The sequence below is a fragment of the Pteropus medius genome, unplaced genomic scaffold, assembly GCF_902729225.1.
Source record: "Pteropus medius unplaced genomic scaffold, Ma_sr-lr_union100, whole genome shotgun sequence".
In the NCBI taxonomy this organism is placed as follows: Eukaryota; Metazoa; Chordata; class Mammalia; order Chiroptera; family Pteropodidae; genus Pteropus; species Pteropus medius.
The window spans coordinates 4,713,503-4,726,367 of record NW_024350923.1 but is presented as its reverse complement, the minus strand read 5'-3'; the positions used below and the strand labels follow the sequence as shown (position 1 = coordinate 4,726,367).

The window sequence follows — 12,865 nt, the reverse complement described above, 5'->3', positions numbered from 1 at the left end:
TGATTCGCTGTGCTCGCATTGCTGTACTTTTGTGCTCTAACTTGTCTCGTATCCGTCACTTCTCCATTCCATTCTGTCATCTTTCCTGGAATTTTCTGCCATTCGTATCCAAAGGTTCTCCCAAGACTTACTTCCTGACCTATGCTAATCATCTTCTATGTCCTGTCCTTAAGGATTCTTGCTCTCAGGTAGCTTCAGCTGCCATTGCATGTAGATGATGCTCAAACTACATTTTCGTTACTTTTCCATTCACGATGACTGCGTTCTGCAGGACTTCTGCTTGGCTGCCCTATCTACCTGTACGTTTTACATGTTAACATGGCAATTTCTCCATTAATTTCTCATCCCCATATACATGTCCTTCAAAAATCTAATTATTGCTTTCTCCCCAACCTCCAGGCTTACCGTCCTGGAGTGCAAATACCCAGATTCCCTGAACAATCCACACTGTATGACTTTCTCTTCCTTCACACAGTGGAGATTTTACGGTTGTACCGAAGAACGAGAGGTTGTAGTGCTGACATACTTATTTCATTCAGTCCCATGACACATTGTTTTAGTTACGTTTATCTACATGTTTATTGTGGAGATTCCTGAATCTGCTTTAAAGAGGATAATTATCCTGTGGGTATCTAGTCTACTGGCTCTCAAGGTTGGAGACCATTCTGGGGCCGTGTTGTGCTGGCCCTGGGCCTGCACTCATTCTGACCTTGTCTTTGTTATGGCTGACAATAGTCAAAGGTACACTAAAGAGAGGGCTGCTTTTCTGGAAAGATCTTCTCTGAGTCCCCAAAAGAAATGGTGTGTGTGTGCGTGTGTGTGTGTGTGTAACAGTGAAAGAACAAAGCTTTTCCTGTAAGAAGCCACCAAGGCAAACATTATTGCCCCAAAACTGCCCCTGCCAAGCCAGAGGCAAGGGAGAATCTTTTTTTTTATTTTTTTAATTGAAGAAATGATTTAAAAATTCCCACCCCCCATCTACCTGGGAGAATCCTTTTTTAATGCTTTGTTAGCTTTTGAATGTCCTTCTGTGTGTGCTTATGTGTGTATTTACATACTTAGGATGTACCTTGTGGCTTCCCAGGGTGTTGTCATTCTGTTGGTCAGTGGACGGGGAACCTGTAACTTATCTGATCCCAGTCTTAACGTCCTTGATCCTCTCCAGAGGAGACAGAAGGTGGGGTCAGTAAGCACGCCCTATGTGCTCCTGCTCAGCAGTGGCTGCGACTAGATTGTGGCAATGCTCGTCAGTCTTTCATTTTTGAAAACAGTTGAGAGAATCACAAGAAAGCTGAGCCCCAGGGAAGCAGTCGCTTACCGCTTTTAACATTAACACTGCTTGTTAAATTAACATTGTCCTGATCCCTGGTGAACTTCTTTGGTCTAAAAAGAGGCTTGACAGTCATCAGCCCAGCAAACTGGAGGTCATTATCATGGGGAAATAAGACCAAGGTAAGGGAGGCTCTTAAAATAATGTGGTTCTTCGAGGGCTTGGAGGTTGGGGGCAAATGGAAACCTGACCCACAGGGGACCTGTGCCAAAGGGAAGAGCGTGGCATAGACAAAGAGGCTTGTGGTCGGGGAAGCAAAGACACCCAGAGGCAGTAAGAGAAGCTGAGCTGTTTAATCACCTCCTTGGCCAGACTCCAGGCTGTGGTTGCCCCTGAACAGCTCACACCTGGAAGCCATTGAGAGTCGCTGGCAATGGCCTGGCCGCTCGAGTCAGAGGGGGAGGAAGGATGGGAAGGGTGCACCTCTGACTCCATCATTTGGCAGTCTTGCCCCCAGGTCCCGCTTCAGCTCTGAGAGGTTCCTGGCTGGTCCCCAGGGGCAAGGAACCAGATGGCATGCCCTATCAGTGGTGGGAGAATGACCCTGAGGCAGGGGCAGCCACTCCCCCCATGGCCTACGTTGAGAGTGCGGCGCTGTCGCGCTGGTGGGGATAGGGGCGTAAGGCTGGGGGAGAGGACAGGAGTCGGGGGAGTGGAGTTGGGGGTTGCCTGATCCCACCACCAGTCTGGAATTAAATAGCAGAAGAGAAATGCTGCCCTTGGGAACACTGGCTTGTCCCCAGAGACAGTTCCTGGTGATGGGTTGACCTTGGCAACAGACCCTAGCAGCAGGCAGTTGTCCTGACAAGAGAGTGGTCCCTGTTGACAGTCCCTGGCAGTTTCCTGAACAGAGGGAGGGAGCTGGCTTGGGAGTCTTGCCCCCAACTACTTGTTCTTCTTGAAGAAGCTGAAGCGTTTTTCTCGCTCTCGTTCTCTGCCGTCTTTGCTGCGAAGTACCACTGGCCCCTCAGCCCCGACCGGCGATACTGGGGGCATGGTCATGGCCCGGGTCATGCCCCGGGTGGCAATGGGCACCGCTGGCTCTTCAGGCTCTCCAGAGGCAGAGGACGCAGCGGCAATGGCTGCATTCACCACCCGCAGCCACGAGCTCATCTCTGCCTACGGGGGAGATGGCGAGACAACTGGTCAGCTTCAAGGACGCTGTGCTGAGGCAGCCGCCCTTGGACAGTGGGGAAGCCTAAGAGGAGGAGGCGGGAGAGCGATCTGACTATTTCATCTCATCGGAGAAAGAGATTCCTTAAGGTAGGGAACACGTTTTCGTGGGGCCTTCACGGACATCCAGATGGCATGTCGTGGGTTGTCTGATTACAAAGAACGGGACACTGAAGGTAAGGAAAGGAGACAGGAGAGGGAAGAAGGGCGACTGTACGGCCGAAGGGCTCTCAGAATGGCAATGCAGTGACGTGGGAGGAGAAGGGGACAGCTCACCTCATCCTTGGCTTGGAATAAATATTCTTTTCCATCCTGTAAGCTGTGGGAGAAAGAACCACCTCAGGGCAGAGCCGAGAATCTGGACTGGCCCGACCTGGGCTGGGCTGGGCTGGGCTGGGCTGGGCGAGCTCGGTTATCACTCCCAGACCAGGAAGGAGGACGAGCCGGCTGGGCCAGCAGGGCCGATCAGACACGTCCCGCACATTCCTCAGATTCCCAGGACGGTGCAAAAGCAGATCCTTCCTGACTGGCTGCGGGGACCAGGCTGAGCTCACTCCCACCCCGGGCCTTGCCTCCTGCTCTGGCTCATCAGCCACCGGGCCCGTGTCTTGGAGCTCTGGCTCCCCTTATTGTGGAACACAACCAGAACCCCGCCGTATCTCTGTCCCCAAATGCCTGGCCCTGTCACACTATCCCCCCCAGACATGGCTGATGTCCCCTGCCATCCCGAGGGCACCGTTCCTTTCCTACCCCAGCTTGAAGACGTGTTTGCGCTTTCGATAATCAAAGGCGACGCTGCCCTGGGCCCTGGCCAGGCTGACAGGCACTTCTCCGTGGTACGGCACTCCCGTGCTGGCGGCCTTCGCGTCTTTGTAAAAGCCAAGGCTCCCACGCCGCAGGACGCAGTACACGTTCTGCCATGACCTGGGAGGGACATGGTGCAGGTGACGAGGCGAGACGGGCTGACTGACCCCTTTTTGTGGGGCTCGTAACCCTGGGCAGAGCTCGGGTGTTCCAGGACTCCTGGTGCCACTGCCGCCTTTGGGCCCGTCATCTCTGCACGCTGCTGGCCCTGACTCGAGGCCCCACTCTGCTCCTGAGTCCTACCCCTTCCCCAGAGGACACTCCTGCAGGGCGCCCCTTCCCCCTCTGTTGAGGAAGAGGTTCCAGGCAAGCCTCTTCAGAAGGGGCTGGTGAGGCCACAGGCGCTGCGTGGCCAGACCCAATACCTGTTGGCGGCCTTCTTGCCGAAGGCCTCCATCTCCTGTTTGCGGCACAGCATCCCCTCCATCTGTTCCTGGGCAGAGAGCTCTGGGCCTCGAGCGGGCAAGGTGGCAACCCGGGCTGACTCGGATGACCTGCTCTGGGGCATGATAGGAGGGGCCGAGCCTTGTGTCCAGGCCTGCCTCTCTCCCTGTGGCCTGCTGGCCTCATCCCCTGCACCAGGCCCCTGTGGGGAAAACAGTGTCTGTGTCAAGGGATGATGTGGCAGGTACCTGGCCTGGATGTCAAGCAACTTGAAGACCAAGAGCTGGTCTTTCCATTCCCAATTTCTTAGAGCCTCTGCCCTTTCCTGTCCCCAGTGTCCCCACCGCTCAGCTCATGTACCTCTTTGTCCCTCCAGATATCAACACCCACATCTCCAGAAGGAACTTACAGGCCCTTCTGGGAAGCTGCCCTGCTCTAGTGTCTGTGGTTCCAACAGGGGCTTCGAGGACAGGGGATGTACATAGCTATAAGAGGATGTACATAGCGGGGCTAAGATTCTGACGGGGGCGCAGGGGACAGCGGGGGTCACCTGCGGGGACTCTGCATCTGTGCAGACTCCGTTAACGCTGGCTGGCTGTGTGGACGCTGGTAGCCGGGGATGGGTTCTGGAATGGCAGGAGGTGACAAAGAATGATAAGTCCTTGGGTTGCTCAGGCTCAGCCTCGTCCTCCCTCAAGCGTCCCAGCTCTCACCCGTCCCAGGAAGCATCGGGAGCCGTCTGGCTGTCCACCAGGACCCCTTCAGGCAGACTGGCTGTGGGCTCTGGAGTTGGGGGCTGTTTCCTCCGTTCTTCCTCCTCCCTCTTCCTTTTCCGCTCCTTCTCCTGCTCCTCCAGCTGTCAAAAAATTCCAAGGTCAGAGCATAGAAGGTCTCATTGAAGAGGACCAGGGAGTGGGGCAAAGCTGAGATGTCTCAGCTCTATCATGATGAGACGGAATGGAAGATGCAATTCCAAAAGAAGGTGGGGGTTAGAAGCAACGGGGGAGATGGTGTCTCAGCGTCACCCAGGGGAACTGCGGGCTCCTGGAGCTACAGTGACAACAGGGCACTCTTGGCGCACATCTGGGAGATGCTGGTGCAACGGATACAGAACTGTTTTCTTCAGGCGGGAGAGGGCGCGGGGCTTGGGGCAGCGGGATGGGGGGCATTCCTGCGGCCCTGTAGCCCTCACCGCAGTGAGCTTCTCCAGCGCGCTGAAACGCTCCTCCCAGGCCACCGCTGACTTCTGGAAGGCCTCGTGCCGCTTGATGAGGCTCTCGACTTCGTCGACAGTGCAACCCAGCTCAGCACTTCGCACCAATGGCTCCTGGCTGCAAAGCCAGGCCTCTGCCATACCTGCGTCTCTCCCAAACACGAGCACCTCCAAAACTGCAGGGATGGGGGGGCGTTGCAGGGGGTTGGCAGGTCAGAGCGGGCACTGGCAGAGCACTGTAGCCACAGCACTTCCAGAACAGGGACACAGAGAAAGCTACTGTCCCAAAGCAGGCGCACAGGGCAGAGCCAGGCAGTGCCAAGGGTGGCCGCCTTGAATTCCATGCCCAGGATGGCTGGTTTTACACTGGAAACTACAGGCCACGAGACCCCCCGCCCTTCCTCCCAGGGCCTGGAGCCCTCAGCCAGCTCCCTGGTCCCCACAGCAGCTCACCAAGCTGGAGCCAGTCCATCTTCTCCTGCCACTTGTCAGCTGTCTCCTGGCGCCGCGTCTGCAGCTGAGATAACTTCTCTGAGATCTGGGGGGTGGGGAGCAGAGATGTTAGAGCTGGGCCTTTTCAGGGTCCCTGGGGACCACACGGGGGAACTAGTGATTTCTGGTTTCATGAGGCAGATAGTTCTGGGGGAGATGGAATGGGGAAATCCCTGAACCGCACTGAGGGGAGAGAGAGTGGAAGGCTTCCATAAAGAAAGAATGAGAGGAAGTGGAAAGGCTCAGGGGAGAAATCAGCGTGAAGGCCTGCCCTGTGAGGACGCCCTGGCTACACCCAGGCCTCACCCACCTCCTCAGCCGCATAGTGGCTCCTGGCCAGCAGCCCCTGCCCCATGTCGATGCAAGAGGAGAAGCGGTCAGCCCTGGCCTCTATCTCTGCCTTGATGCCCTGGTGGTTCTTGATGACCAAGTCTGCAGAGGACACATCCCTGAGGGTACAGAGACCGCATCACCCACTGCCCACGACCGGACCCCAGCACCAGCTCACACCCCCCGTAGGTCTCGGGCACCATCGGCCTCACCGGGGCCGCTCCTGCGCATCCATCTGCAGGTTCACCCCGTCCATCCACAGCATCAGCTCCCGGACGGCCATGAAGAAGCGGAACTTGTCCGTGGTGTCCAGCAGCAGCTGGCGGCGGGCAGCAGAGCTCCCCTGGAGCTGGGCCCAGGCCTCGGCCACGGCCTGCATGTGGCGGCCGATCTCCTCAGCCTTGTCTCCGGCGTAGGCCTTCTGGAGCCGGTGGCCGTCGTCCTGCACCTGCTGGACCTGCAGGGCCCCAGGTCAGAGTTGGGCAGAGCTGGTGACTCCGAGGAGCTGTGCGCCCCTCAGTCCTGACCTCTGCTCTGCATCACCTGCTCGTTTTACCAGCCCGAGAAGCGAGAGGAGGAGCAGAGGGTGGGGGGCTGGGGAAGATGACGGCTGGTGCCCAGAGTAGGACTTGTCATACTCTGCTCTCTCGGGTCTCATCTGGGGGCCTGGGCTTAGCTTGGAAGTGAGGCAACCCTTTAAAATGGCCTTTAGCCGCTTGGGCTTTCAGAGGCCTGTCCAGGATGTGAGAGACCGTAAAGATTGCTAGAATGAGATTTTCAGCCTGAAAAGGGATTTGGGTGGGGGCCCACAGGGCTTCAACCATCACAGGAAGGCTCTATGCCTAATTCGTGCGGGTCTAGAGCGCTAGCCAACGGGGGCATTTTTAGGACAACATTAAGAATCTTCTAGCCATTGGAACCATACGAAAATGGCACGAGCCCTCAAGAAGGCTTGTCATGAAAGGTGTGAATGCGGTAGCTCGATGTCCCCTGGCCAGAGATGTTTACCTGGAGCGATTCTACCTCATCCCTAGGTGGCCTTCCAGAGGATGCCATGCCCCCAGCCCATTTCCCACCACGTCTCCTCCGAGCCGCCCTCTACCTCCCATGCTTGGGTCAGACCTGGGCGCTGAGGGCCTGGATGTCGTGCTCAAAGGCACAGTGTCGGCGCTGCAGGGCCTCGGCGGCGTTGAGGTCACGGCCGGTCCCATCCGGGAGCTGCTGCTGCTTGTGCTGCACCCGCGCCAGGGCCTGGCGAGCCCCGTGCAGGAAGCGCTGCAGCTCGTGCGCAGCTGCCAGCACCTGAGCCCGCGTGTCCAGCAGCTCGAGCAGGTCGGCCCAGGCCTCGTTGAGACTGTCCTTCCACTCGGCCACGGTGGCCCGGGCAGCATGGCCCCCAGCGATGAGCCCATTGGCCAGTGCGTTGGCACTGTCCACACGCTCCTGACCGATGGTGCTCGTGTCCCGAGAGAACTCTCGGAATTTGTCCCGGAGCATCTGGTGGAGGGAACAGTTGCACGGACAACACTGTGACACGAAGATACGGTCCCTGCCTAGTGGGGCGAGTCCTCTCACCCCAACCTGAGAGCCCACTTCTCTCCCCTGGGCCTCATGGGCCGAAATGGGTTTCTCCAGCTGCTGAGTCTATGGGCAGATGCTGCTGGTTCCCAGTGACTCCGGATGTGAGTGACATCCCGGCCCCCGGCAAAGACACTGGGGATGCTTAGAACCTTTAGCCTTCAGATAGGGAGACCCTATACCTTCGAAAAGAGTGACTGGTAATTTCCTTTTTGCCTAAGTCTATGTGCAGCCCCACGTCCTCTTTTCTGCACAAGTTTTCAAATTAAATACCTTGAAACCCAGGAGAACAGTGCCTGCCCTGCCTGGTCTTGCCCCCCGACCCTTGATGCTCAGCCCGGGACCAGGCCCTAGTCTCCTAGCGGGTCCTCTTCCAGGAGCTGGCCTGCAGCTGGTGTCCTTCCTGCACTCACCGTCACGTGCTCGTAGTCCTGGCCCAGCTCGTGGGAGGCCGCCACCACCTCGCGCTCCTGGATCCACTGCTCCAGGTCGTCCAGCTCACGGCGGAGCTGGCACAGGCGGAGGTGCTCCTGCAGGCGCTCCCGCCGCTCCCCGGCCAGCTCCTTCAGGCTGGCGTACAGCTTGTCTACCTGCGCTTGGCGGATGGATATCCGCGTGCTGTGCGGGGGGTAAAGCGGCGGTCACCTCGGGACTTAGGGTACATGCTCTGATCCCTAGCCTGTTCCAGAGAGTCCCGCCCCTCTTAGCCTCCCAACTGCTTGTCAAGTCCCCGCTTTTCCAGCTTTCTAGATGGTTCTGTACGCACATAGTATGGAAGGCTCCACAATCCCTGCTCCTTCCTGGGACGGGCTCCCCTCTCCCCCAAGGGCTGGGCCCCCCTGCTGCCACTGTGCTCACTTCTCTGGGTGGTCGTGGTCAATCATGTCTTGGCTGCTGGCTGCTAGCTGGTGGATGGTCTGGGCGTAGTCAGCCAGGGCTTGCTCCAATACCTGATGCTTCTTCACCTCGGCCTGGGCACTCAGCTCATCCTGGGGGACCGGACAGTGGGCATCAGGCAGTGGGGGGTCACGGGAAGGAAAGAAGCGGCCACACAGGCTGAGCTCTGCCCTGGCCCTCACCTTGGCTTTCTCCTGGCCCATCATGTGTAACTCTTGCTCGCCCATCCAGGCCTCTGCCTCGGCGGCGTCACGGTAGAACTGCTGGGCCCGCAGGGCTTCCTCCAGTCGCTTCCCTCGAAGCTCCAGCTCATGGCTCAGGCGTTTCCACATTTCCTGCAGCTCTGCCAGCTCCGGGCCTGCTGCGGCCGCCCCCAGGGCACGCTGCCGCTCCCTTAGGTCCGCAATCCGAGGCTCATGGCCCTGGATCTCCTTTTGCAGGGTCTGTCCCCAGCAACATAAAAGGAAACACTGTAAGGTTTGCTAAGGACCTCCCCACCTGCCGTGTCCCCTTACACCTACTCAAATTAAGGCCCCTCACACTTGTTTCTCTTCCTTCCCGAATCCCCTTCACTTCCCCTCCCTTCTGGCCCGGGGGTGTGATGGTAAAGCCCCTCTGATCCCTATGATCTGCTACCAAGGGTAACCGTCCACCCCTGGTGAGGAAAGGCCAAACCCACTGAAGTCTGGGATCCCACACTGCATGGAGGGGAGCCAGAGAAACCCCAGGTCTTAAAAAGAAACAAAATTCAGCGTCCAAGGAGGATCTTGGGATTTTTTTCTTTGCCGTTAGCCTCTGCCTCACCTGGTTTTTCTTCATAAGGAGCTGGACACTGGGCAGGTCCTTGCCGTGTTCCCTGGAGCTAGCCATGGGTAGCCGCTCCGTCACCCACAACTGCGTGAGGAAGGGTGGGGGGTGGTCAGTGGAGGTCCGGAGGGCAAAGTAAGAACTGGGGTTGGAGAGTGGGGATTCTTGGCAGGGAGGCTTTCTAGGGCGCCTGGTTTGTGTATAGGAAATGGTCTCGTCTGGTTCTGGGGTAAAGGGACCTAGAGGGCATCCCTCAGTGTCTTGAGAGGGTTGATTTTCCATGCCAAAGGGAAGCACTGCTGGCACCTTCCCAGCACAAGGCAGGGAGCAGGTTGCCATGGTGATGACTCTACCCTGTCCCCATCCTAGTGACTCACGATCTCATCCTCCACGTCCCGGTGGAACTGGTGCTGCTCGCGAGAGGCCTGCAGGCGCTGGCAGCGCTCTTTCATGGGCTGGCACAGGGCCCTGAACTTCTCCTCCACAGCCCTCGAGGTCCGCTCCACCTCCCCTGCACCCTGGTCTTCCTGGGCCAGCGCTTTTGCCTGGGCCTGGATCGCCTCCACCTCCTTCTCCCGCACAGCCATCTCCCGCTCCAGCATCTGCCAGCCCAGGAGAGGAAGGAGATGTTATCGCGATGCCTGCACCAAAAAACTCAGGAGACACTAGTCAGCATGAAGCCAACGTGATTTCTTGTCTTGGGGCGAGCCCCGGGAAAAGTATCTCTTCGTGGCCTAGATGGGTGGATTTCAAACTCTAATATACATTTTAACATACAGAAGAGTCCGGGGGAGGGCGTGATAACTGTGCCAGTTCGCAATTTATTGCCTCTCAGTCCCAAATGTACCTTCATTCCAAATCCACCTTTCTCAGTTTTGAGATGTGGGAACTGGACCCTATAAACCTTTCTCCTTTGCCAGCTGGCGCGATGCTAGGCCTTGTCAGTAGAGGGCGCTGGAGGGACACCAGGATGCATCAGAGAAGAAGGGTGACTTATGGGTCCAGTGTGCTTTTCTTCTTGCTCCTGCAGCAAAACTGCCCATGGTGTGCAGGAGACCTGGTGGCTTGCCCCCTACAGCAAGTTTTGCTGGCATCCCAGTGGCAACATCCTGCTGGCCAGCCTTGGCCTGCCAGCTTCGGCCCTGCTCTGGTCCGCAATATCCTAACAAATTTCTACTCCCTCAGCCTAAACTCAGCCTTGGGGTGGGGGAGGGCATCTAGTTCCTTCCATGGGTACTCCCCACATTTGCTATTCCTATATTCTTTGGAGCAAAGATCGGGAAATGCAGGCTCTGCCTGTTTTTTTAAATAAAGTTTTATTGGCACACAGCCACGCCATTCTTTTATGTATCGTCCTATGGCTGTTTTTACCATACAAGGACAAAAGGGAATAGCTGTGACAGAGACTGCATGAACCCCACAAAGCCTAAAATATTTACTACCTGGCCCTTTACAGAAAACATTTTCTGACTCCTGCTTTGGAGTTCTCTTTCTCACTCTGGTAGTCAACCACCTTTTACTAACTAATACTTTTTTTACTAAAGTTTTCTTGTTGAAATTAGCGTAGTTTCTGTCTCCTGACTTGACTCCGACTGATAGACACTCCCAGATCTGATCTGGTGGCCCATGGAAATCGCTTTGAGAAATACCAGTGAAAATGTCATCTGTGAGGGCTGGAAATGGCCTCCCCACTCGCAAGAGCTACAGGCCCCCTCCTCCTTTCTTCTGCTGTTCATCATCCCCAGCCAAGGCCTGCGCACCTGCTGCTTCTTGAGCAGAATGTTGACGCTGGTGAGGTCCTTGCCGTAGTCGTCAGAGTGCAGCTGGGCCTGCAGGCTCAGCAGCCAGCTCTCCAGGGCAGAGCAGCTCTGGGCAAACAGCTCGGCCCGGTTGGCATCGAAGAGGCTGCGGGCCTTGGCCTGGGTGGTGGTCTCCAGCTCGTCCCAGCGCTTGTGCAGGTCCTCCAGTTTCTCCGACACCAGGGCTTTCAGCTCTGGCTTCTCGAGGCTCAGCTCCCGCCCTTCCTAGGTGGTGGGACAAAGAAGTGTGAGTGTCACAATTAGACATCACTAAACTTCACAGGCCAGGGACCTAAAGGGCAGTAGAGACCTGAAGTGTGGGCAAGACTTCCCAGTTGTGTGTTTTCCTCAACATGGTCTTCTCAGAGGTTTTAACCTCCTCTAAATGTCCCTGCCTCACTGCTGACCGAACCCTACTTCTCCTTTGAGGTCCAGCTCCAACCTCATTCAACGCAGAAGCCGTGGCGATCTTTCCTATTTTGAGTTCCCTCGTGCTTCTGGTTTCTAGTGTTATGTCACATGTGGTCTCGTGTTGTTTGCTATCATTTCATCTCTCTCAGCTTCCTCACCCCTCACCTGACCTATCTTACCTGTCTTCCCAGCCTTTCTGCTGGCGGACCTTTTTTTTCCTGAGAGATGAGGGAAGCATGGTCTCCTGACTTGCTTGCAAGGCAGGCTGGGAGAGCCAGGAAATTACTTCCCCGAGAACCAGTGGCAGACAGGGAGTCAGTGGACAAATAGTCGGCATCCTTGTGCTTTGGTCGGGATAACTCTGATGCATGCCTTATGCTGCCCCGGGGTGCCCGTTAGGACTGAGTGCTGGCTGCCCATTGAGGTGGCTGACATGGTAGTGAACCCTTAACTGACCACCTTTCCTGCTCCGTCTCATCTCCCCACTCCCCTACTGGTGTTTCCTACGATCATCCTCCATTTAAGTGGCCTGCCCTGAAAGCCTTGTTTCAGAGTCTGCTTCTAGGGGAACACAAAGCAAGACATGTGGCTGCCAGGATGGAGAGCGTCGGAGTGTAGCCCTGTTCAGGTAATTTCACAAATGTTCAGCACAATCCACACTGTGACACACACACAGTCTTTAAGTGGCAATCACGGCTGTCACGACCTGGCCCAGCAGGCTTTTTCCGCCTTTTTTCCCATGGGGCCCCTTCATGCATTTTCTGTTCCTGCCAGACTGACTTATCCCGCCTCACTCCCATACAGGCACCCACCACTTCCACGCTTCTCTGATTTCTTGCTCGCATTGTGTTCTCTACCTAGAAGCGTCTTCCCTCCAGCATCTCTGCTTGTCCAAATTCTACTCGTCCTTCATGGTCTACCCTGGAGGCTCCTGCTTCGAAGAGTCCCATATCTCGTCTCTCCTCAGCGCCTGGGTTTCATCCGGCCCTCTCTTATTGTACTGATCGTATTCTGCTTTGGATTTAATTTATTTATTTGTGTTTGTCTTACATCCTCACCACGGTGTCACTCCTCGAGGGCAGAGCCCATGTGGAATCACCTTTGATCCCCCTCAGTGCCTAACACAAATATTTGCTGAACAAGTGGAAAAACTGAACACAGGCTGATCTCTTCTTCTCCCCACCCATTATGCCCTCGAGGGAGGAAAAGTGTCTTTTTATATACCTTGCAGCACCTAGCAAAGTGCTGAGCACGTATAACGTTGTCCAGGAATACTTGCTGAGTAGAAATGAAGTCTTACCCCTGCTCAGCGTTTGAGAAAGAGCTGGGTGGGAGACCGAATACTAGGAATTGCAAGACTCAAAAGCGAGGGTTGGCAAACTGCGGCCCGTGGGCCAAATCTGGCCTACTGCCTGTTTTTATGAATAAAGTTCTATTGGAACACAGCTATGCTCATTTGTTTACATATTCTCTACGGCTGCTTTTGCGCTGCAGTGGCAGAGTTGAGCAGTTGCAGCAGAAACTGTATGGCTGCCACAGCCTATAATATCTACCCTCTGGTCCTTTATAGAAGTGTGCTGACCCCTG

The 12,865-nt window shown here is 56.0% G+C and overlaps 1 protein-coding gene across 4 annotated transcripts in view; it reads right to left on the bottom strand.

The window, feature by feature from the left end:
• Window positions 1-1,604: 1,604 nt before the first annotated feature.
• The window catches only part of SPTBN2 (spectrin beta, non-erythrocytic 2), a 36,913-nt gene continuing 25,652 nt past the window's right edge, over window positions 1,605-12,865 (bottom strand). For 3 of the 4 annotated variants that reach the window (XM_039840765.1, XM_039840764.1, XM_039840763.1), the window contains exons 20-36: window positions 10,829-11,092; window positions 9,446-9,670; window positions 9,066-9,155; window positions 8,444-8,704; window positions 8,223-8,353; window positions 7,778-7,982; window positions 6,909-7,283; window positions 5,999-6,243; window positions 5,767-5,905; window positions 5,418-5,502; window positions 4,944-5,140; window positions 4,465-4,607; window positions 4,302-4,377; window positions 3,733-3,953; window positions 3,254-3,427; window positions 2,780-2,822; window positions 2,216-2,449 (exon numbers count right to left, since the gene is read on the bottom strand). In XM_039840765.1, the coding sequence (XP_039696699.1) occupies window positions 2,216-2,449; window positions 2,780-2,822; window positions 3,254-3,427; window positions 3,733-3,953; window positions 4,302-4,377; window positions 4,465-4,607; window positions 4,944-5,140; window positions 5,418-5,502; window positions 5,767-5,905; window positions 5,999-6,243; window positions 6,909-7,283; window positions 7,778-7,982; window positions 8,223-8,353; window positions 8,444-8,704; window positions 9,066-9,155; window positions 9,446-9,670; window positions 10,829-11,092 (3,108 nt within the window). Of the gene's footprint in view, window positions 2,450-2,779; window positions 2,823-3,253; window positions 3,428-3,732; window positions 3,954-4,301; window positions 4,378-4,464; window positions 4,608-4,943; window positions 5,141-5,417; window positions 5,503-5,766; window positions 5,906-5,998; window positions 6,244-6,908; window positions 7,284-7,777; window positions 7,983-8,222; window positions 8,354-8,443; window positions 8,705-9,065; window positions 9,156-9,445; window positions 9,671-10,828; window positions 11,093-12,865 lie in introns of all 4 variants that reach the window. The other variant, XM_039840762.1, reaches the window with a different exon arrangement.